The 24078-nt window shown below is 43.0% G+C and overlaps 1 protein-coding gene across 1 annotated transcript; it reads right to left on the reverse strand.

Moving 5' to 3' along the window:
• Nucleotides 1-733: 733 nt before the first annotated feature.
• med28 (mediator complex subunit 28) lies at nt 734-22311 on the reverse strand. The gene is made up of 4 exons (XM_060915851.1): nt 22156-22311; nt 2071-2137; nt 1606-1718; nt 734-1227 (listed from the first exon to the last, which is right to left on the reverse strand). Exons 1-4 carry the CDS (start codon nt 22297-22299, stop codon nt 1030-1032), a joined length of 522 nt encoding a protein of 173 aa, XP_060771834.1. The 5' UTR covers nt 22300-22311; the 3' UTR covers nt 734-1029.
• Nucleotides 22312-24078: the final 1767 nt, after the last annotated feature.

Here is a 24078-nt window from a genome sequence, read left to right on the forward strand (position 1 = left end):
GTCCAAAGACATGCAGGTTAGGTTAACTGGTGACTCTAAATTGACCGTAAGTGTGAATGGTTGTCTGTGTCTATGTGTCAGCCCTGTGATGACCTGGCGACTTGTCCAGGGTGTACCCCGCCTTTCGCCCATAGTCAGCTGGGATAGGCTCCAGCTTGCCTGCGACCCTGTAGAAGGATAAAGCGGCTAGAGATAATGAGATGAGAAGTGCTTAGTCCAAAAAAAAAAAAAAAGTCACCTCAGTAGTAAATTCCTATAGCTGTCATTATATACTGTACGCCTTTATACACCATATATTTAAGACCTCCAATACAGTTGTGTGCTTCAACTTTACGCCAACATAGGAGTGTGATCATCGGGTATCCACAAACTTCTGGCCACATTTTATTATAATACTATAATATTACAAGTGATAAAAAAAGAAAACTTCTTTCTTTATGTTAAATGTAAATCGTTCACCAATAAAAGTAGAACGTTCGTGATAAACGGCTGTATACAAGGAGGAAGAAAACACTTGATGCCTTGGTTTGAAGCGGCTCAGCATTGATTCGTTTCCTAGAACAGCTTAACCTGGAATGGTTTATTCTTTATGTAAAACTGCTGCACTGTTATTGCCTTTATATATAACTTAGGCTCATTTTTATTATTAAAACCCCAACAAGCCCAATTTAACAAAAAAAAAGGTTCACAGAATGTGTCAGATCTAATAAATAAATTACGTCAACAACACAAAAACTACAAAAGTCATTTATTTGACACAAGACAAAAAGAGAAGTTCCACATGAGACTTTCCGATCGTAAACTTGAACCCACGTGATGTTTAGTTTGTATACAGAATTTTGTATTCACAGAATCTTGACTCCAGAAAAAAAAATGAGCTGAGAAATTTCACCACGCCTATTAAACCTCCGTTAATGACTTACCCTGTCTGACTGCCAATAAGAGCCAATAAGAGCACTGGATTAATAATAAAGTCAATGTAGCATTAAAACATCCTGCAATAATGCCACACACTAGCAGAGTCACTGCTCAGTTGGGTTTCATGGGAGCAGGCAGATTGGCAGAGGCTTGCTCTAAAAAGGCCAGAGGCCCCTGGGGTAGCTCTGTAGGCTTCTTGTGCTGGACGTTAATGTCCTCCAACACCTGCTGCCAGTGATGAATCTTGGTCAGGTGCTTCTGGATCAACATTTCCTTCCTCTGGAGCTCGTTCCTCAACTCCGATATGTCCTGCATCACATGGTCCACACAAAGATTATTTGAACACCAAAAATAATGTGTGTGTGTGTAAACTTATGTTTAAACTCAACGCACTGTTATATAACTTAGTGACTTTAGTGGGAGTGGAAACAATACGGTTCTAGTTTAACTCAGATTGCAATCGAATCAATTCTTGCTAAACAGAACCTGACACTTTGGCGATCGTGCCGTTATGAATGCAACCTCGAAATGCATATTCGAGGCACATTTGTCTACTGCTCACTGAAAAATGTTGCATGCATTACTTGAAAAATTCTTAGATAAAATGTCTTCCTGAAAACTCCATATTTGACATACTGAGATCAAAAGCTTGATACCAAGGTGACGAGGTAAGAGAACAAAACCCACCTCCTTCTCCACCTGCTCTGGTTTCTGTACCGACAACTGCAGCCTCTTTTGAAGAAAAAAGCATTCGGTCTGTCTGGCGACGTCAAGAAACTTCTGTATGCACTGATCAACTCCTTTAAAAACGTACACACAAAAAAGATTAAATTGGGGGTGGGGGGGGCATTATTATTTTAACTTTCTCTCTCTCCTGTGAGCCTCAACTCACCAATAACATCTGACTCTGCACAGCTGAGCATCAAACATCTCACTATTCATAATGATAAACAGCTTGAATGCTTCAAGACAGACAATTTTCCATTGAAAGGTTCTGACTAAACACCACTGGAAAGGAGTCGACTCAGTGAAATGACTCGTTTGCAAACGACTCTCGAACAAACACGTGAAAATTTTGCACGTGACTCTTAATCAGGATTACAGAAAATACTGGAGAGAGAGAGAAGTAGATTAACAGTCTGTGTGGTTTACCTGTTCTGATTTCCTCTTGGTCTGTCCCGTTCACATAGTCTTGGCTGACTAAAGATGCAAAACATGCCTGTGGAAGAAAGAGACAGAAGATATACTTCCAGTGGAAATGATACCTTAAACACTAACATTTTCTTGGTCATTCAGAATCAATTCATAGGCTTTAATCCCAAGTGATGCCCTATTAGTCAGAGAGCGCACTAGTTAGGCTGCAGAAGCCATTTCTGCAAGGCACTACAGAATACACTAAAATAAGGAAGGGATAGACATTTGGGTTGTAGCCATTAATGAGGAAAACGAAGCTACAGAAATCACTGTAGGGTTGTTGGGTGCCCCGTACTAGGACCAACACTTGACGCCACTGGTAACCATGCAATCCGGTGCTGCCCATTCATGGTTGGGTTGTCGGTGACGAAACCGACAATCCCCATCAGCCTGGCTTTTGGGGAGGGTGGTTGGGCACCCTGCAGAACGAAAAACAATATCTGTCAAAGCACAGTCACTGGCTGACAGTGTCCCAACACACCTCTCACCCTCCGGAGGGTCCCCACACAGAGGGTGCAACCCTGGCTTACTGCCATTGTGTCAGTTCTGTCCCACGGAACCATGGGATCCTGGGCTAAGTAGGGGCCTGGAAATCATAGCCAAGCCCTTCCTTCACACAAACGGTAGTCCTCTTCTCCATCCTCGTCGCTACCCTCAACCCCCCTCTTGCAAGACCTGGAGCAATGGGTGCGGAACGTGTAGGACAGGTGAGATGAACGCTGGGAGTCCCTAGTTCTAGCCAGCATCCAGGCAGTGGTAGCATGATTGTTGTTCTCGTGACCTGGAGACAACACGAGGATTCGTATCCGACCACCAGGTCTGGGCAGGCCTTTTTAGGAGCAGCACCGCCCACCCCAATTCAGGGAAGGCACAAGAAAAGGCGGGTTAAACATCTCTTGCCTCCACTGACATGGGCAGGAGAACCATGCCTGCTGTGTTCATCCCTTCGTGGTTGAACTACCTCGAAACTCCCTCTGAGCCTTGGAACGTTCGCACGTTGATGGATTCTCAAAGGAATGAAAGGCCAGAGAGAAGAACTGCCTTGGTGAGCAAGGAACTCAAGCCGTTCAACATTGATATCGCCGCCCTCAGCAAAAGCCGTCTGCCATCTGATGGACAACCCACCGAGTCGGGATCTGGATATACCTTCTTCTGGAAGGGGAAAGCAGTAGAGGAGAATCAGATCCATGGAGTCGGGATCGCTATTAAGACTTCTCTGGTCACGTCACTGAATCTCTTCCCCAAGGGCATCAACAAACATCTGAGGACCCTCAGAGTACCCTTGGCTGGAAGGAACTTCACGACAGTCATCAGCACCTATGCCCCGACATTGGACGCGGACCAAGAGATCAAAGCAGCCTTCTACTTCCTACTTTGACAGATTCTCCTCTCCATCCCCAAGAATGACAAGATCTTCCTGCTTGGGGACTTTAACGCTCGAGTTGGAAGGGACCATCTCCTCTGGAAACCAGTCATCAGAAAGGAAGGCGTTGGAAACATGAACACGAAACTTCTCGTACTTGGGCAGTATCTTGTCCTCATCAGGGACAAGAAGTCACCAACAGGATCAGGCTCGCCCATGCTGCTTACGGGAGTCTGTACCGCAGAGTCTTTAGTAGCTGGGCTCTCCAAGCGAAGACAAAGGTCACCATGTACCGTGCTGTCGTTATCTCCACTCTCCTCTATGCCTGTGAAACCTGGATGACGTACCGCCGACACCTTAAGATCCTCGAGCAGTTCCACCAAAGCAAGCTCCAACAAATTCTGAACATCTCGTGGGAGAAGCATAGGACCAATGTCTCCGCCCTAGACTGGGGGGGTTGTTATTTTAAGAATTTTGACTTTTCCACGTTTTACCCCCCTAGAAATATGGAGATGGTCCATCTATGTAGGAAAATGTCAAATTTTGTTAAATTGAACCTTGCTAACCCCCCTGTACATACCCTCTGAAAGTTTCCATTCTTACAATATGACAAAATACATTACAGTGCTGTTTGATATTAGAATGCTGCTTTTTTAAAATGTGTTTTAAAGTTATCGATGAATGCGAAACTCTTCAGATATGCCACTAGGTACGACTACAACATTTTCAGTGCAGATGATCATTATTTTAAGGTAATAAGCTTAGTGGTAAGTAACCTTAGATTCAAGTAAATTAAAACATATGGTAATTCTGCTCTTTTTCAGCAAATTAAAAAAAAAAAAAAAAGTTATTGATGAATGTCACACTCTTCAGTAATACCTCAAATATGAACTATTACTTAAGGTTACTAATTTAGTTTTAAGAACCAGTATGCACAAATGATTCATATCTGAATTATATCTCCCAATGTATATAGTCATTATTTGTATTCTTGCAGGTAAATAATGGCTTCTGTTGCAACACGGTCAAAAGCTAAGAAGATACTAGGTGTAGTAGAGTACATAGAGCAGGCTGAGTTCCCTTCTGGATGCTTCCAACAGGGAAGGACATCATTCAGATATGCTCTATCTGCTGCGTCCGAAGCGTGCTGGTCAAGCACAGAGATCCAGGGATGCTGCTGCTCAGTTGCTGGCAGAACTTGTTCAGGAGCCCTGGTTATTTTGTAACTTATACACCATCCACACCAGACATATAAAGAAGCACATCTTGAAACTTTATGGAGAATTTGTTACTCTGATTCAAACCCGCAAAGGGTTGTTTTAAAATCAGGGTACGCAAGCTTAAAAAAAAAAAAATCACATTTAACACTTATCTTCAATATCAAAAGGCTTTACTAAATAAACTTGGTTGTTTATTGTAGCCCTGTGATAGCTCTATTTACCATGCAAAAAACAATTTGGTGATAACGTTATTTTTGGTGAATGTATGGCAATATATGTCATATTTAGCAAAATTACTCGTGTCATTTAGAAAAAGTGCTTTTTTGACCACAGGGATGCACTTAAATCATTCTTTATACCATAAAACATATTTGGTTCCATATCATTGGAAACATAGTTAAGTTTTAATGTTGAATGCCAGGAAGTTTTCAGACTATTTTGATCAAATTAGTATGTAATTGTGTCAAAAAAAAAAAAAAGTCCTCTCCGAGACAGCTAATTTTTCAATATAAAATAACATATCTAAAATGATTATTTTCATCCTAAAATGTGGTCAAGATATTGGGACATAAATATTAGACACAACTAACACAAAGCTTACAGCCTTATATTTAAAAGCACTATGGAAGTAACGGATTCTGAATTGTCAAAAAAAAAAAAAAAAAGTCCTCTCCGAGAATCACTTCATTTGTTTCTCCCATCTTATAGCAGATTACACAAAACTACCATACACACATGTCAAAAAATTACCTGAAATCTGTTCTTTAACTTGTCCTTCACTTAAAAACTGCTACAAGAACCAGTTTGAATCAATTTGAATTTTGGACCCCTGTGACACAAACTTTGTAACCTGATTGTAAAACAACCCTCAACAGAGACAAAATGAGGGTTTCTAACAACTCTTTTTGTGAGAAATAAATGTTATTACTGTGATTTTTAATGTTATATTTAAGAGTTATTTCTGTTAAGGAATGCTTATATTAGTGAAAAAGGCAGTTTTTGACTATTTGGAGGGGTTATTAACTTCAGAGGGTATGTACAGGGGGGTTAGCATTTTTCAGTTGGCCAAATATTGGTATTTCCATACTTACAGTGGGGCAAAAAAGTATTTAGTCAGCCACCAATTGTGCAAGTTCTTCCACTTAAAAAGATGAGAGAGGCCTGTAATTTTCATCATAGGTACACTTCAACTATGAGAGACAAAATGAGAAAAAAAAAAATCCAGAAAATCACACTGTCTGATTTTTAAAGAATTTATTTGCAAATTATGGTGGAAAATAAGTATTTGGTCAATAACAAAAGTTCATCTCAATACTTTGTTATATACCCTTTGTTGGCAATGACAGAGGTCAAACGTTTTCTGTAAGTCCTCACACACTGTTGCTGGTATTTTGGCCCATTCCTCCATGCAGATCTCCTCTAGAGCAGTGATGTTTTGGGGCTGTCGCTGGGCAACACGGACTTTCAACTCCCTCCAAAGATTTTCTATGGGGTTGAGATCTGGAGACTGGCTAGGCCACTCCAGGACCTTGAAATGCTTCTTACGAAGCCACTCCTCCGTTGCCCGGGTGGTGTGTTTGGGATCATTGTCATGCTGAAAGACCCAGCCACGTTTCATCTTCAATGCCCTTGCTGATGGAAGGAGGTTTTCACTCAAAATCTCACGATACATGGCCCCATTCATTCTTTCCTTTACACGGATCAGTTGTCCTGGTCCCTTTGCAGAAAAACAGCCCCAAAGCATGATGTTTCCACCCCCATGCTTCACAGTAGGTATGGTGTTCTTTGGATGCAACTCAGCAATCTTTCTCCTCCAAACACGACAAGTTGAGTTTTTACCAAAAAGTTCTATTTTGGTTTCATCTGACCATATGACATTCTCCCAATCCTCTTCTGGATCATCCAAATGCTCTCTAGCAAACTGCAGACGGGCCTGGACTTAAGCAGGGGGACACGTCTGGCACTGCAGGATTTGAGTCCCTGGTGGCATAGTGTGTTACTGATGGTAGCCTTTGTTACTTTGGTCCCAGCTCTCTGCAGGTCATTCACTAGGTCCCCCCGCGTGGTTCTGGGATTTTTGCTCACCGTTCTTGTGATCATTTTGACCCCACGGGGTGAGATCTTGCGTGGAGCCCCAGATCGAGGGAGATTATCAGTGGTCTTGTATGTCTTCCATTTTCTAATAATTGCTCCCACAGTTGATTTCTTCACACCAAACTGCTTACCTATTGCAGATTCAGTCTTCCCAGCCTGGTGCAGGTCTACAATTTTGTTTCTGGTGTCCTTTGACAGCTCTTTGGTCTTGGCCATAGTGGAGTTTGGAGTGTGACCGTTTGAGGTTGTGGACAGGTGCCTTTTATACTGATAACGAGTTCAAACAGGTGCCATTAATACAGGTAACGAGTGGAGGACAGAGGAGCCTCTTAAAGAAGTTGTTACAGGTCTGTGAGAGCCAGAAATCTTGCTTGTTTGTAGGTGACCAAATACTTACAGTATTTTACCGAGGAATTTACCAATTAATTCATTAAAAATCCTACAATGTGATTTCCTGGATTCTTTCCCCCCATTCTGTCTCTTATAGTTGAAGTGTACCTATGATGAAAATTACAGGCCTCTCTCATCTTTTTAAGTGGGAGAACTTGCACAATTGGTGGCTGACTAAATACTTTTTTGCCCCACTGTAGATAGATCATCTCCATATTTTGGAGGAGGTAGAAAAAAATTTTTGGTCTAACACCCCCACCTAGACCAAGCTCTTCTTCCATCCATTCAATCTATAATCTTCCAGCACCGGCTCTGCTGGATGAGTCACGTCGTCCGCATGGAAGACTCCTGCCTCCCCAAGTTGGTCATGTACATCGAATTGCAAGTAGGAGCCAGGCCTCTCAAGTGCCTCAAGGAGAACCTCCAAGTGACCGAAGTTCCCACTTCGGACTTTGAGGTGTTGGCCAAGGATGGGAACGTCCAAGGCAGCAGTCGCAAGCTTCGAGGTCACCTTCGGCAGAGCGGAGAGAAGGCCGTAAGAGTCTTGCAACGATTTGCAAGCAGCAGCCCTCATCCATCTCGTGCCCCCACTGCCCCAAGCTCCTTCGAACTCAACTCAGGCTCTACAACCATACTCAGACCCATCAGCTCTTGGGCGCTACCAGGGGTGGAAGATGAACCCGAAGAGGACGGTGAAGGGAAGGACTCCCCATACTCGTTACAGAGTGGACAGAACAACTACCACAGGGCTCGACATTAACGGTTGTCCGCTTGTCCAGGACAAGTGATACTTTATGTCGGACAAGTTCATCGTCTCAGTTACTTGTCCGATTAGACAAGTGCCAAAATACGCAGATATTCGGGTTACATATCAAATTTATCAGTTTATTCACATGATTTCCGAAGCATCTCACTCGACATATTGTTTTGATGAATTGCCGGATGTTTCTATTCGGAAAGAGCGATGTGCGCATGCGCAATATTCCACTTGCGAAACCGGCCAATACCGCTTGGCCAATGGGGTCAGAACACGCAGAACTCAAGGGTTGATAGATGAAGATGAATAGAAACTTTATTTGTATCCATTCATCTGTGAGTCAATAGAGGTGTGGAGGTTTTCATAAGATATATTATCTTGTCATTTGATAACTAGATTTCAGTGTATAATAATCAGTGATTTACAGTATTAATCAGTCAATGTTGTTATCAGTTGTTTTTATTTGTCGCATTGTTATTTGTTTCTCGTGTCCAAACTAGTGATATCTCATCAAGTCATAAATTTTATGATAAATGTTCCTTTTTGTGATATGTTACTAAACTGCAGAGTGCTGATCTGTGTATACAAGGGCAAATACAGCCCCAATTACATACCATATAACGGCGCCCAAATTACGGGCTTGTCAAAAGGCCCAAAATAGAACATACGAAAATCGCCCAAATTAGAAGAAAAAAATCCTGTTTCATAAGGGTGGAGAACCCAAAATATTTTTAAATTATTGTTAAATGCCATTTTTTGGCATATATATTTCAATTTGTTGTTCAGTCGCTTCATAACATGAAGTGAACATGAAATGCGTCTAGCGATTACCGTAAACCGTGTCTGAGTCTCTGACGTCTGAATGTCGTAAAATATGCTTCCTTTGTTTATGTTGCGAAATTCTCAACGATTCATGATAACACGTGGCTGTCGGTTTGTGATACTGTTGATAGTATAGATTGACAAGTGGTCATCGTGCTGGGTTGTGGTAGACCTAAGACAACTGGTAAATCACATAAGAACAGCAGTTCATACATGGATTAACCTCCTAAGGCCCAAGCTGTTTTTTTACATGCATTTTTTATTTCTCTTTGCTATTTGGGCTTATTAGAACCTGATTAGAATAAAAACTAAGCATCATCTTTTGATAAGATGTACTTTTAGAGAAAAAGTATGTCCACATTCTGTGGATTCTTGTTCCGAATTTCCATAAAGTGCTGTCCACGCATGTGACCGCTAAGCCCTAGGAGGTTAAAGCAAAAAAAATCATCTGACTGAAAAAAAAAAAAGCTCCATGTCGTTGGCCCCTACCACGTCAGCGATGCGTCAAATTTTAAACGCCGTGTTGTCCATTATCCCCTCGGCCCCTACTTATAGTACATTTACATAATTTTAACAATGACTAAAGCTAAGGCAAGACTTTACCATTGTCATTACTGGCTATTCATGATGAACCATCAAGTTTTTAGCGCAAAGTGCAAATTTATTTCAACAATACTTTAGTAATGCACAGCAGTGGTTAAGAGAAAAGTGCAAGTGCAGTCGAACTTGAATCATGCTTTCAGAAGAGTGGAACAGAAAGAAAAATAAGAAAATCTGTTGAAATAAAGCCAGGAAACAAGAAAAGTAAAGTGAAAGTTCACTTTTTCTGCTTCTTCACAGTGACACCAAAGGAATCTAGTTTGGCAACACCTGATGCCTGTTTTTGTTTCTTTTTCCTTGGCACAGCAGCAGGAGCTTGCCATTATCGCCCATTTCATTTCGCCAAGCCCATCGCCACTTATTCTTTACCGTTTTGTCGATGTCTGACACATCTGTGCCTTAATTTAAAAGAAGCGCGTCCATGCTGGCAAAACCGAAAGTAATTCGACTCGCTCTAGTGATGGAAATCGAAGGGCCTATATCCGGTGAAATATGGCCTTATACGCAGTACTCGAGTTGAGGGGGGATGTGGGGGGAGGCATCCCCCTTCTGAAATAATCTCAAATCATCCCCCTTATAAAACGGCCATCCCCCCATCACATCCCTTGGGCCATTTTACCAATTAATGTGGAAATTAGCCTACTATTATTTTAACAAATATTACTACCATTTCAACATTAGAGGCTTTGCGCAGTGATAGCCTACATGTAGCCGGATAAAAAAGACGCATATTTATTTATTCGGTTGCACCTCTCATTCACACCTATACAGAGGTTTCAGTCACTGAAAACAGCTATTTTTGCAAACTCAGGGCAGAGTGGAGATTTCTGAAAACTCCATCTTCAGACACGCGTGTAAATCGGGAAAACGAAGCAACAGTGGGCGAGAGGGCGCGCGCGAATATAATGAGTCAGAGGTGTGAATCTTTCACCGAATGCTAATTGTCCCGGTTCTTCATGAAATCGCACGCGCACGCACAAATTCATTAGGTTAACTTTCAAATAACTGTTCTTGTGCACTTGCGACACCGGAGCCACTTTCCTGAATTTTGAGCTTCGGAGTATTCGCTTCTTTATCTATTTAATCAATGAATTTATTTGTCACATACATTAAATTACTAATGTAAAACATTAGTAGCCTATTTAAGCAATCGCTGTTTTCTCCACTGTTTTCCGACCTTTTGTGCTTAGTGAATGAGACACTTCATTACACTCCACTGACCGACTTCCAATTCCGGACTTTTTTGAAAATGTAAAATATAGGCCTACGAGATGGTTTTTTGGGACTTAATTCACGTTGGTCTTTCACTATTAATTTTTGAGACTGACGAGGCACTAAATACTGTGGAATTATTTTCTCCTTACTATGAAGTTTGGCATCTTAAACAAGTGTCGGGAAATCTTGCAGCCCGACTCTGCAGCCTCCAATGCAGGCCCGGCGCCAGGAACAGTTTACTAAGGGGGCAAATATTTTTCATATAGTGTGTAGTAGTGATGGCGGTCTGACAACGTGTTTCAAACAATTAACTGCACCAACCACAAAACCACGGCCCTGAAGGTTGCTTTAGTACGGGAAAATCATGACATATTACCAGGGCAGTTGCGCTTTATCAACTCCCATGCCCCCTGTTACCCCTCCCCTCCAATTTTCTCACAGACACGCGTTACAACCGGAAAGATGCCAAACATAAAACACACACAAACCTACAGGCAAGTCCTTTACATTTAAAATACATACAGATAGCTCCGCGGCATGAAAACAAAACGTCAATGCAAGTCTAAGGTACTTGGCTCGGCAGCCAAAATTATAATTAAAAAAAAAAAAAAAAATCAACAGACCCCACGGCTGCACCAGTAATAGCCTTCCTGACTCGCACCGAGTCAACGCTAACCACTTAATCCGCGATCCCAGTTTAGGCGTGTAGGGGACTAAACACTCTGAAGTGATGAATTTTCACCCCCGCTGCATGGGCCAGGGTGACGTCAACGACACATATTCTTATGCTGTTTGTGCACAAGGGGGACCATATATGAACACATACACCAACATAAACGGAGATAAACTTAGCCTACAAAGAAAGAAAATGGATTCACAATATTGTGATTGAATTCGGTTAATTCGGTGGGGGAAAGACTACTCCCGTAAACTGACTGCATATTACAGGATATTGCAGAGACAGTGCACTTGTAAGTGTACATGTAAACCCCCCGCCCGCACGACCCCTCCCCTTGTCCTTATCACAGGTCTGTGTGTGCGCGGCTGTGTCAGCATTTCACACATACACCCACAATAACTTTTAGTCCCCAGTAGTTAGGATTGATACATGTCTATAACAACCAATCAGATTTGTTCTCCCGTGCCAGTTTTAGTAGCCTGGGAAATCCCATGCTGCTTTGCACAATCGTTCCGATCTGAAAAGACAGCATGGGAACTATGGTCTAAAGGCTCGCCTGAGTTAGGGAGCCAATCAGAGAGTGGGGAGGGGTGGAAAGACGGTGACGTGTACTACTCGACAAACGGAAGCTTGTAGTTTATTTGGGACTGTTTACGGATCACATTTAACATGGCGGCGAGCGATACGAACCAAACTAACCAAACCAGCTTCTCTCATATTTGTCTTGCACAAACGGCAGTAATCGTTCAGTGCCATTGTTTTCCTATTTTTGTTTTGCCTTCTCTTTCCTTCTCTTCTTCACCACTCTAACTATGTCACCGGGTACAACTGCCATGATTGGCCATGGGCTACGTATACGCCAAATGATACATTCGCAACGTCCAATAAACGGCCGTTGACAATCGTAAACCACACCTCCCCTACGAGAAATTCAATAGGCGGATTCCAGACCATATTTCACTTGTGATATGGTCTGGTGTTAACCAGACTACAGTTTTAGTAGTGATTTATGTGAAATGTATTTTTGTGCAATGCGCAACCACTTAATATTTCGTATTTGAAAATGCAAATACGTCTATAATACATTATATTTTCATAAGAAAACAATTAAGTGATCCAAGTCTCCGTTGAGGGGGCGGGGCTGTAGCCACGAGGGGGCAACGCCCCCTTTCGCCCCCCCACGGCGCCGGGTCCGCTCCAATGTTTAAGCGAACTGCTGAAACCATAATGTTTAAAGATTAAATCGTAGGCTAATCAAACCAAAGAAAAACACAGCCTTCCCAGAACATTGTCTGCCGAAGCCTGTTTAACCTACAAAAGGCTTAATAGCATAGATCTTGCTGCGGCTTCAACAGGGCTGTTTGATTTTTCACCTGATCGCCTTTCAATAGGCAAATATCATTATTATTATTAGTAGTATTATTACTACTACTACTACTACTACAATAGGCCTAGTATTAGTAGTAGGCAAGTAGTTGCCTAGTAGTAGGACAGCCAGATTGTTTCATCAGTGGAGCCGCCGTTAAAAGGAAACTGATGCGGAGCGCTGCGGCTCGCCTCGGGGTGAATTGCGTCCTGAGGCGCGGGGCTGGCCCGCCCTGGCAGCGCTGGTTCGTTGGGGAGAGGGCAGAGGTCGCTGGCTGCCAAGTTTGGAGAGGCTGGGACCTCCCCTGGCCGAGTTACGAGCGTGCAAAGTCGGGCTGGAGCCACCGATAGAAACGAAACTCAAGCCGAGCACCGCGGCTTGCTGCCTACGCCGAGCCTCCCTGGGACTAGACAGTAGCGGAGGCTGTATTTATTTATTTAGGCTTAACTTATTCCTTTACATATAGAGTGCTTCGAGGTCAACGCGCACCCGGCGGCGGCCATATTGGAAGTCAAAGGTCGCTGTGTCAGTGCATTGTTGTTGTCCAGCGAAGCAAAAAGGGGTGACAGTGCCGAATACGTGCGTCATTGTTGGCTGTAGTAACCGAGGGGAAAAGGGTGGCAAAAGCTTCCACAGACTCCCTAAAGTCGTGACTAACCAGGGAATTGCAGCACAGGAGAAAAGCGAGCGGAGGAGACGACAGTGGCTGGCTGCCATCAACCGATCAAATTTAGGACAACTTGACTGTATCCGGATTTGTTCTGATCACTTTGTGACAGGTAGGTTAATATTGTCTTGAATTTCATAGTTACTAAAATAGTTATTTTAATATCATAGTTACCGGTAGCATCCAGTATGCTGTCTGTTGTGTGACCGTCGTTCTTTCCCTCAGTCTCGTGGCTGCTTCAACATAAAACAACAGGGAAGCAACATGGGAGCAACATTCCCCAAGTCCAGCAATGCGCACACAAAATAGCATGTCTCTTGTCAACTATTATCCAGGGGTGTAGACTAGGCTGGGATAGACTCTGCGAGTGTAACACTTTCCCTCTGATCACTTTTGTCTCTCCGTCTTCAGCAGTCAACACCGACACATCGCGGACCCAACCGGACACAAATCTATCGTATGCTTCCATGCTCTTGTAGTTCTGGAAATCCTTTAGTTCACAAAATGGACTTGGGTGAAACACTAGATAGTTCACAAGATTGATGTATGTCACATGCGGCAACAAGCTGGGGTCAGCTTTCCATTCCTTCTCACTAACAGTGTATGGATCTACATTCCCAATGAAACGTACCTTCTCAGCATAACGCTCCCGTGCCTGCTTATCCAAACTTTCACAGTAGTGCTCCATCACTTCAGATGTCTAAATTCTTTTTAAAAAATCCAAGCTTTTAAGCCCTCTAACGCGGAAACGAATCGGTGAATGTGTACTCTATGAGCGCTCTGGAGCGAGTGACTTCCAAGATGGCCGCGCACGCGCAGTGTTACTATTTTTAGCATCATCTCGGAGCCCTCTATACTCAAACATAGCACAAGAAAGGGTTCAACAACAGGCAATCACAGCAGCTTGGTGAAGTTCTAAATCACATCGGTGTCAGACCTATGGGCCTACCCCCCCTTTTTTTCCTCGGATCTGCATCACTCTCATTATTGACCTTTAGCGCTCCCAGTTGACGGAAATCCGTCATAGCGACGGAAAACTTGAATCCATGAGTTCATATATTCATGGAAAACGCACAATCGATGGCATTATTAAGGCTACATCCACACGACAACGGCAACGAGATGTTATTTAAAAATATATCGCGTCCAAATGGGCAACGATCAGTAAAATATCAGGTCCATATGGCAACGCAACGCTTGCTGAAAATGATGCAATACACATGCCACACCTCTAGGGGCGCTGTAAGACGGTCCCTTCGGAGACACCAGAACAATAGAAGAAGTAACGACGCATGCGCATAAACTATTATGCACAAGACTTCATATTAGCCACAAAGTCAGGAAAATCTGTTTGTAAAATTACATTATAATGACCAAATACAATGAAAAGTATTTTTCCAGTCTCACCTGTGAAAGGTAATCCCATGTGATCTCGTTTGGACAGAAAACCTGTTGGTACAGTTAAACGCAGCTAATCTTTATTCTCCGCTTTGACCTTTCCAAAATGGCGGCGAGGATGACGTATGATTCTACGCGGAAGGCGGCGTCTTCAATGGTCCGGAATAAAGTGAATGATACACGTTGATGGAATTAATTTGTTGTTTCTCACCTGTGAAAGGTAATCCCATATGATCTCGTTTGGACGGTAAACCTGTTGGTACAGTTAAACGCAGCTAATCTTTATTCTCCGCTTTGACCTCTCCAATATGGCGGCGAGGATGACGTATGATTCTACGCGGAAGGCGGCGTCTTTAATGGTCCGGAATAAATTGGATTAATTTGCTTCTCTACGCCCTTTTTAAGGAATGTATTGTCGGACTTAAATCAACATCTGAAGAGGTGAGATCGCTCCTTTTTTCCCCTATTTTTGCTGGCGGGATTGCACCATTACACAATAAATATTCACAGTGAAAATATTTTGTAAGCACGTTTCATGAACCAAGTTATAGGATTTGTTGACAACTCGCATCGCAATGAGAAGATCATTGGCACTACTGGTGTTAAGAATCAGACCATTTCATAAATGAATATTTTGCTGTAGAGCTGCAGTGTTTGTACAATTGCATGTTTTTGCTTCACTATTACTGTCACTATTCTGCTTCTTGCATTACTACTGTGAACTAACACTGAACATAATAATAATAATAATAATATCCAAGCTCGTGTTTCACTCTCACTAGTGCTCTGTAAGGCTTTTTCCTGGTGATATTCGTTACACTTCTACCCGGCGTGAAGCACTCACAGTCATGTGGTTGTGACGTCATCGTAAACAAATCCGTTCTACTCATCCAGACGACTTCACAACGGCAACGTTGCCAGATCTTTCCACTCTGGAACCCGTTCTCAAAAAGATTGCGTTTTGGGCACCCAAAACGCCGGTGCCGTGTGGACGCCAGGCCTAAACGATAAGCAATTGTATCGGAGTCACCTGAATCCGTTGCCGTGTGGACAGGGCCTAAGTCTACAGGTGGGGGAATGGGGAGGTTTATCACACGACAGGACAGTCAGAAGACATCAGACGATATTGTTGACAAGGTCGAGGTCTTTGACTTGTCGTCTGCAACAGCTGCCTTACAGTTGCCAGGCACGCTATGGATTTTTATTACATATTTTATGTGAGACTTTTATGTAATCTGCTTTGGACCAGCTTATTTTTAAACTTAAGTGAAAATTATTTTTATCCCATTTATGCCCAAATTAATTTATACCAAACTATATTGGAAGTTGAATTGAAATGTGCGCCCAAATAGATGCTGTGATCATAATTAGGCTTACAAAATATAGCATAAACTATTATATGTAGTACTTGATTTTTTACTTTTCATGTTTAAAAACATGGCTTAACTCATACATTTAATTATAATAATTATTATATATTTATAATTGGTTAAAAAAAATTACTAAAAATGATACGTCAAAAATTTTCGGCATGCTACGCGGGAAAATAGTAAAAAATAAATAAATAAATAAATTTTTAGGATCGCTACGCTCGCCATGGTGCTCAAATTAAAAACCTGTCTTTGCCCATGGTATATATATAAAATGGTTAATGTTTCTGGATCTCATAGTATACTAATTATTTTGTTCTTAAAATTTTATGTTCATAATTTCTACTCTATTGGAATATATTGCTTCTGAACTTCAGCATAATAATTGGTGAATTATGGTATCAATCAGTCCGTTTTACTATATTTTTGAACTTTTGCCTCAGTATACACTACCGAACGGTAGTGTATACTGAGGCAAAAGTTCAAAAATATAGTAAAATGGACTGATTGATACCATAATTCACCAATTATGGGGTCACTTTGAAAATGTCCTTATTTTTGAAAGAAAAGCACTGTTCTTTTCAATGAAGATCACTTTAAACTAATCAGAAATCCACTCTATACATTGCTAATGTGGTAAATGACTATTCTAGCTGCAAATGTCTGGTTTTTGGTGCAATATCTCCATAGGTGTATAGAGGCCCATTTCCAGCAACTCTCACTCCAGTGTTCTAATGGTACAATGTGTTTGCTCATTGCCTCAGAAGGCTAATGGATGATTAGAAAACCCTTGTACAATCATGTTAGCACAGCTGAAAACAGTTGAGCTCTTTAGAGAAGCTATAAAACTGACCTTCCTTTGAGCAGATTGAGTTTCTGGAGCATCACATTTGTGGGGTCGATTAAATGCTCAAAATGGCCAGAAAAATGTCTTTCTATTCATTTTACAACTTATGGTGGTAAATAAAAGTGTGACTTTTCATGGAAAACACTAAACTGTCTGGGTGACCCCAAACTTTTGAACAGTAGTGTATCAAGTATTGATTACTTTTGATTCATAGATATTATGCATATGTTGTGAATTCGGAAACAAATGAAGAGCAATTCCAGCGTTACGGACGTGACACTTGAACTCAAAATGGCAAAAAATGACCCAGTGCATGTTTTATTGTCTCCCAGTATTTAAACAGGTGTTGCATATTTTAAGGCTGTACCATACTGGAGAAGTGATAGAACAAGAACAATTCCCATAGTACATCTAGGGCATGCCAGAAAATGCCAATAAAAGATGCGTTATGGATGTGACAGAAAAAGTATCACTTTTCTTGGGTGACTGTACATTTTTATCAAACTCTGTGAAATTGTAAACCTAATGTCGAAATGGAGATATCCATTTGATAGAGGGGTCCAAGGTGAATATTAAAAAATCTTTGTTTAAAATATTTTATATTTCATGCAGAGTTTCAGAAGGAAAAGTCAGCGTTATGGATGTGACGAAATTCCGTTATGGATGTGACGCGTCTGAAATAGACATGGCATATGTTTAGAAAATCAGCAATTTAACCACCATAACCCTTTGAAAAACTCTCTAAATATCAGCTAAAACTATCAAAGTTCTTAAATAATATTTAGGATGGCTATTGTTTTGCTGTTTTGTGGATTTTAGCATCCATTTCTGTGGCTTGTGGCAATAATATAGAATTGTACATGATCAAAGTTGATTTTAGCTTGGGGTTTACATTATAAGAAAGAAAGACTGACAGTGACATATTAGGTTGGTTACAAATTGGTTCAGCTTGTTCACATCTGTAAATACAGGCCTAGGTGAGATCTCTGGGAGTGGTTTTGATGTATTACATGTTGCTTTATTTTTGCATGGTGAGGTTGACATTTACATGGAATTGCCCTGCAATAAAGATTGTTGGGTTACAAATAGTTTATTTGTGGGGGGTTTTCTCAAATATTTCTTCGGACAAGTCAACTTCACATTCGGACAAGTAAGTTTCCTTTCAACTTGCCCGACAGGACAAGTGGTTTCAAAAGTTAATGTAGAGCCTCCTATGGAATCAATTTTGTGCCAAAATGTTCATACAATACTTTTGAAATATCAAACAAAAATGACAAATCAAAATCCAAAAAAAGTCATTTTTTTTAGACTGGCAAACAAATTATTCGTGTAATCGTGCAAAATATATCAGTCTATTACTCTTCAGAAACCTTTTATTTTTGTTCCGCGTCTTTCTAGGTTTTGTTTGACGTAATTTATTTTGGTTGCGATTCCAGCTTTCTCGTTTGCGCTCCCTGACTTTTTGCTTGTAGTTTTGGCACAAACTTCACTTGTGGGCGGGCTGTCCAGGAACGCATTCCCATTGGCTAACTTGTGTTTGACTGACAGCTACGCTCAGCCATTCCCCTGGAGGCTGTTGCGGCCTAGCCTGGCTAACGCGACTTCAAAGCTCTCCGAGCATTTGGTCTGGCCAAGCTATCAAGCCCAACCGTTTCCCAGAGCCCGTGGTTGACCCGCCTCCCTGAAATGCCTCAGTTTGCTACTGGTCGAAGCCAGAAAAGGCTGTGACGAAGCTTAAACCAATCACATCACTCTTTCCTCTGACGTGTGTGACGCGACGGGGCTAACTGGTAGATTAAACCCTTACCGAAGCCGGTCGGGAGCAAGGCGAAAACGTCCTTCCTTTCAATAAATACCTCCAGGGCTGCTCTTTGCTCCGTTTTCAATGAGAACTTCCTGTTGAATGCTTTCAATACAGCATGATTCTGTAAACAATCTATGACTTCCAATCGCAGTTCTACTACGTCACTGCCTTGAACACGCCTCTACCCAGGGCCGTTGGAGATGCTCAAAGCTGATTGGTTCCCGATTTTTCGGGAGCTTGGAAATGCTGTAGATAGCCTGCCTGACCAGACTAAGGCCCTGTCCACACGGCAACGGATTCAGGTGACTCCGATACAATTGCTTATCGTTTAGGCCTGGCGTCCACACGGTACCAGCGTTTTGGGTGCCCAAAACGGAATCTTTTTGAGAACGGGTTCCAGAGTGGAAAGATCTGGCAACATTGCCGTTGCGAAGTCGTCTGGATGAGTAGAACGGATTTGTTTACGATGACGTCACAACCACATGACTGTGAGTGCTTCACGCAGGGTAGAAGTGTAACGAACTTGATGCGAGTTGTCAACAAATCCTATAACTTGGTTCATGAAACGCGCTTACAAAATATTTTCACTGTGAATATTTATTGTGTAATGGTGCAGAGAGAGAGACAGACTCTGCCCTTAGGGCAGAGTCAATCCCGCCAGCAAAAATAGGGAAAAAAAGGAGCGATCTCACCTCTTCAGATGTTAGTTTAAGTCCTACAATACATTCCTCAAAAAGGGCGTAGAAGAGCAAATTAATCCATCAACGTGTAGCATTCAATTTATTCCGAACCATTAAAGACGCCGCCTTCCGCGTAGAATCATACGTCATCCTCGCCGCCATATTGGATAGGTCAAAGCGGAGAATAAAGATTAGCTGCGTTTAACTGTACCAACAGGTTTGCCGTCCAAACCAGATCACATGGGATTACCTTTCACAGGTGAGACTGGAAAAATACTTTTCATTGTATTTGGTCATTATAATGTAATTTGACGAACAGATTTTCCTGACTTTGTGGCTAATATGAAGTCTCGCGCATAATAGTTTATGCGCATGCGTCCTTACTTCTTCTATTGTTCTGGTGTCTCCGAAGGGACCGTCTTACAGCGCCCCTAGAGGTGTGGCATGTGTATTGCATTGTTTTCAGCAAGCGTTGCATTGCCATATGGACCTGATATTTTACTGATCGTTGCCCATTTGGACGCGATATTTTTTTAAATAACATCTCGTTGCCGTTGTCGTGTGGATGTAGCCTAAGCTCGCAACAGGCCCTCGTGTTGCGTCACGCTTAGGATGGGCGGGCCCAGGCTAGTTGCGGCCATTCTCTACTCGGATTCTGGCGGACTGTTTGATGAGTGACCGATCCATTGACGGTAAACAAGGATGGAGTGGACTTCAGTGGCGACTATGATATTGAATTAATTCAACAAAGTGTAAGTATGGGACAAATGTGTTGCAGTAGTGCACATTATGCAGGTGTGTTTAACGTTAGCAAGACAGCTATTATATTGGGTAGTGGCGCTAAGGCTAACATTTGACTTGCCACGAAACACCTGCATAATGTGCACTACTGCAACACATACAGCACATTTGTCCTGCACTTACACTTTGTTGAATTAATTCAATATCATAGTCGCCGGCGGCACGGTGGTGTAGTGGTTAGCGCTGTCGCCTCACAGCAAGAAGGTCCTGGGTTCGAGCCCCGTGGCCGGCGAGGGCCTTTCTGTGTGGAGTTTGCATGTTCTCCCCGTGTCCGCGTGGGTTTCCTCCGGGTGCTCCGGTTTCCCCCACAGTCCAAAGACATGCAGGTTAGGTTAACTGGTGACTCTAAATTGACCGTAGGTGTGAATGTGAGTGTGAATGGTTGTCTGTGTCTATAGGCCCTTTTCCACTACCCTTTTTCAGCTCACTTCAGCTCACTTCAGCCCGACACGGCTTGCGTTTCGACTACCAAAAACCAGCACGACTCGGCTCGCTTCAGCCCTGCTTAGCCCCTAAAACTCGCACCGTTTTGGAGTGGGGCTGAAGCGAGCCAAACCGAGCCGAGTGAGGCTGGGGGTGTGAGCAGACACTCCCCTGTGCACTGATTGGTGAGGAGGAGTGTCCTCACATGCCCACACACGCCCCGCGAGCACGCTGGGATCTGTAAACACCGCAAACCCGGAAGAAGAAGAATTACGAATTACGAAAATTTCTGAAGCCTTATGCGCCTCGCCTCATCTATACGCTCTTGCCAGTATCTGTCCGCGTTGTCGGTGACAACAAGCCACAGCACCAAGACCAGCAACGCTAACGACTCCATGTCCTCCATGTTTATTGTTTACTATCCGGGTCGTGAGACTACCGCTTAAAAGATCACTGATGTCACTGTTTGCGCTGCTTAACGACATCACGTGACGTCCACCCACTTTCGCTAACTCCACCCAATGTGTCCACCCACTTCCAGCCAGCACGGTTCAGCGCGGTTGTAGTCGAAATGCAACGCCAACAGCCCCGCTCAGCTCGACTCAGCCCAACTCAGCACAGCTCGACTCAGCTCGACTCAGCACGGCACGGCTCAGCCCAACTCAGCCGCGTTTGTAGTGGAAAAGTGGCATATGTGTCAGCCCTGTGATGACCTGGCGACTTGTCCAGGGTGTACCCCGCCTTTCGCCTGTACTCAGCTGGGATAGGCTCCAGCTTGCCTGCGACCCTGTAGAAGGATAAAGCGGCTACAGATAATGAGATGAGATGAGATCATAGTCGCCACTGAAGTCCACTCGATCCTTGTTTACCGTCAATGGATCGGTCACTCGTCAAACAGTCCGCCAGAATCCGAGTAGGGAATGGCTGAGCGGAGCTGTCAGTCAAACGCAAGTTAGCCAATGGGAATGCATTCCTGGACAGCCCACCCACACGGGAAGTTTGTGCCAAAACTGTGAGCAAAAAGTCAGGGAGCGCAAACGAGAAAGCTGGAATCGCAACCAAAATAAATTACGTCAAACAAAACTGAGAAAGACGCGGAACAAAAATAAAAGGTTTCTGAAGAGTAATAGACTGATATATTTTGCACGATTACACGAATAATTTGTTTGCCAGTCTAAAAAAAATTGACTTTTTGTATTTTGATTTGTCGTTTTTGTCTGATATTTCAAAAGTATTGTACGAACATTTTGGCACGAAATTGATTCCATACTGTACCACCACCACCACTACAACAACACCAGAGTGCACTAATGAAGAAGGAATAGACGTTTGGGTTGCAGCCATTACTGAGGAAAATATGCAGGAAAATGAAGCTACAGAGTCACTGGAGGATTACTGTTTAACGCGTGACGAAAACCAACACCAAAAGTTATTATTATTATTATTGTTGTTGCTGTTGTCAGCTAACTAGCCAGCGCAAAGTTATTTACCGCTAGCTACAAGCTAACTCTCACACATCACCGGATTTCTACAAGTAGCGTCCTTACTTCGAAAGAAGCTTCCAGATCGTCGACTAAAGTGTTGCCCGAAGCTCTATTTCCCGAAGCTCCGGGACCGGGAGGAGGCGGATGAGCGCCGGGAGGCTGCTGCTGCTGTTGTCCCGGGAACATTCCACCCATGGAGGACGCCATCTTGGACTTTTATTTTTTCCATTGTTTGCTTTTGTACAGTATTCACTGCCACCTTCCCCCTAGCGGATATAACGTGTACTGCAGTGCCAACTTTCTTTCTTTCTTTCTTTCTTTCTTGCATGTAATTCACACACACGAGTTCCCTCTAGAAATATTATTTTAGCAGCAATACAATTGATTTGTGTTTAAAACTGAGCAAGACAGTTCGTCGTTTGCACTAACATGGCGCTCCCTCGGAAACCATAGCAACAGGGAGTGAACTGAAGCTGAGAAACGCCGTGCGTTTAGATGACTTGACCAGCAGATGGCGACATTGCAGCGTGAACACAAGCATTGAAGGGGTTAAAATGTCAAACTTTCTTTCAGTCATCTCATCTCATCTCATTATCTCTAGCCGCTTTATCCTGTTCTACAGGGTCGCAGGCAAGCTGGAGCCTATCCCAGCTGACTACGGGCGAAAGGCGGGGTACACCCTGGACAAGTCGCCAGGTCATCACAGGGCTGACACATAGACACAGACAACCATTCACACTCACATTCACACCTACGGTCAATTTAGAGTCACCAGTTAACCTAACCTGCATGTCTTTGGACTGTGGGGGAAACCGGAGCACCCGGAGGAAACCCACGCGGACACGGGGAGAACATGCAAACTCCGCACAGAAAGGCCCGCGCCGGCCACGGGGCTCGAACCCGGACCTTCTTGCTGTGAGGCGACAGCGCTAACCACTACGCCACCATGCCGCCCTCTTTCAATCATTTCTTCCTGGAAAATAAAATAATCACAAAATATCAACTTTTTCAGTATTCTATAAATATTGGAATCCAATGATTTTGTACACAGGTTCCAATAAAGTATGAGTTTCGATGGAAAACTCATTTTGTTACTGTCCCTTTTGGAAAAACAACAACATATTACAGTCAAGTAGGAAAATCTTAAGGATTTCTATCACATAATTCAACCTTAGGCGGCACAGTGGTGTAGTGGTTAACACTGTCGCCTCACAGCAAGAAGGTTATGGGTTCAAACTCAGCAGCTGATGAGGGCCTTTCTGTGTGGAGTTTGCATGTTCTCCCCATGTCTGTGTGGGTTTCCTCCCACAGTCCAAAGATATGCAGGTTAGGTTAATTGGTGGCTCTAAATTGAGTATGAATGGTTGTTTGTGTGTCAGCCCTGCAGTGAGCTGGCGACTTGTCCAGGGTGTACCCTGCCTCTCGCCCATGGTCAGCTGGGATAGGCTTCCACTTGCCCTGCATGGGATAAGTGGTTACAGATAAAACAAACAATTCAGCCTTAATGAGCTGATGTAATGGGATCCATCAGATTCCTGTGCCCCATGCCAACCAAGCATGCCATGCAATATACATCACTGTATTAAGGTGTCATCATAGCCCAGTATTGCTTTCTCACAGTACATGGGCTAGATTTTGAGCTCAGGTTACTCTCTGTGTGGAGTTTTGCATGTTCTCCCTTTATCTGTTTGGGTTTCTGCCTGGTTCTCTGCTTTCCTCCTACTAGGTGGAGTGTGAACACTAAATTGTGATATAGAGAGTGTATTTCTACTTCACATCCAGTGTTCCAGGGATAGGCCCTGGATCCTATCCAGGATAAAGAAGAACGATGATGATGATGATGAAGAAAGCATTCCCTAGGAATCCCTAGGAACACTGTACCATTATCCCTTTATGATAATACAAATTGCATTGACGTACAAGGTCAACTTACAGTTTTCCGATGACATCGTATTGATTGCAGACAGTGAAGAAAACCTCCAGACT

Source organism: Neoarius graeffei, chromosome 3 (genome assembly GCF_027579695.1).
Source record: "Neoarius graeffei isolate fNeoGra1 chromosome 3, fNeoGra1.pri, whole genome shotgun sequence".
NCBI classification, from domain to species: Eukaryota; Metazoa; Chordata; class Actinopteri; order Siluriformes; family Ariidae; genus Neoarius; species Neoarius graeffei.

Bases quoted from the DNA above. Each gene is read 5' to 3' on its own strand.
- med28 (XM_060915851.1), bottom strand. From the start codon at position 22,299: ATGGCGTCCTCCATGGGTGGAATGTTCCCGGGACAACAGCAGCAGCAG. The intron at 2,138-22,155 runs GTAAGGACGCTA...TTTCTTCCACAG, and splicing joins ATCTGGAAGCTTCTTTCGAA to GCATGTTTTGCATCTTTAGT. The intron at 1,228-1,605 runs GTGGGTTTTGTT...CATGTGATGCAG, and splicing joins CAGAGCAGGTGGAGAAGGAG to GACATATCGGAGTTGAGGAA.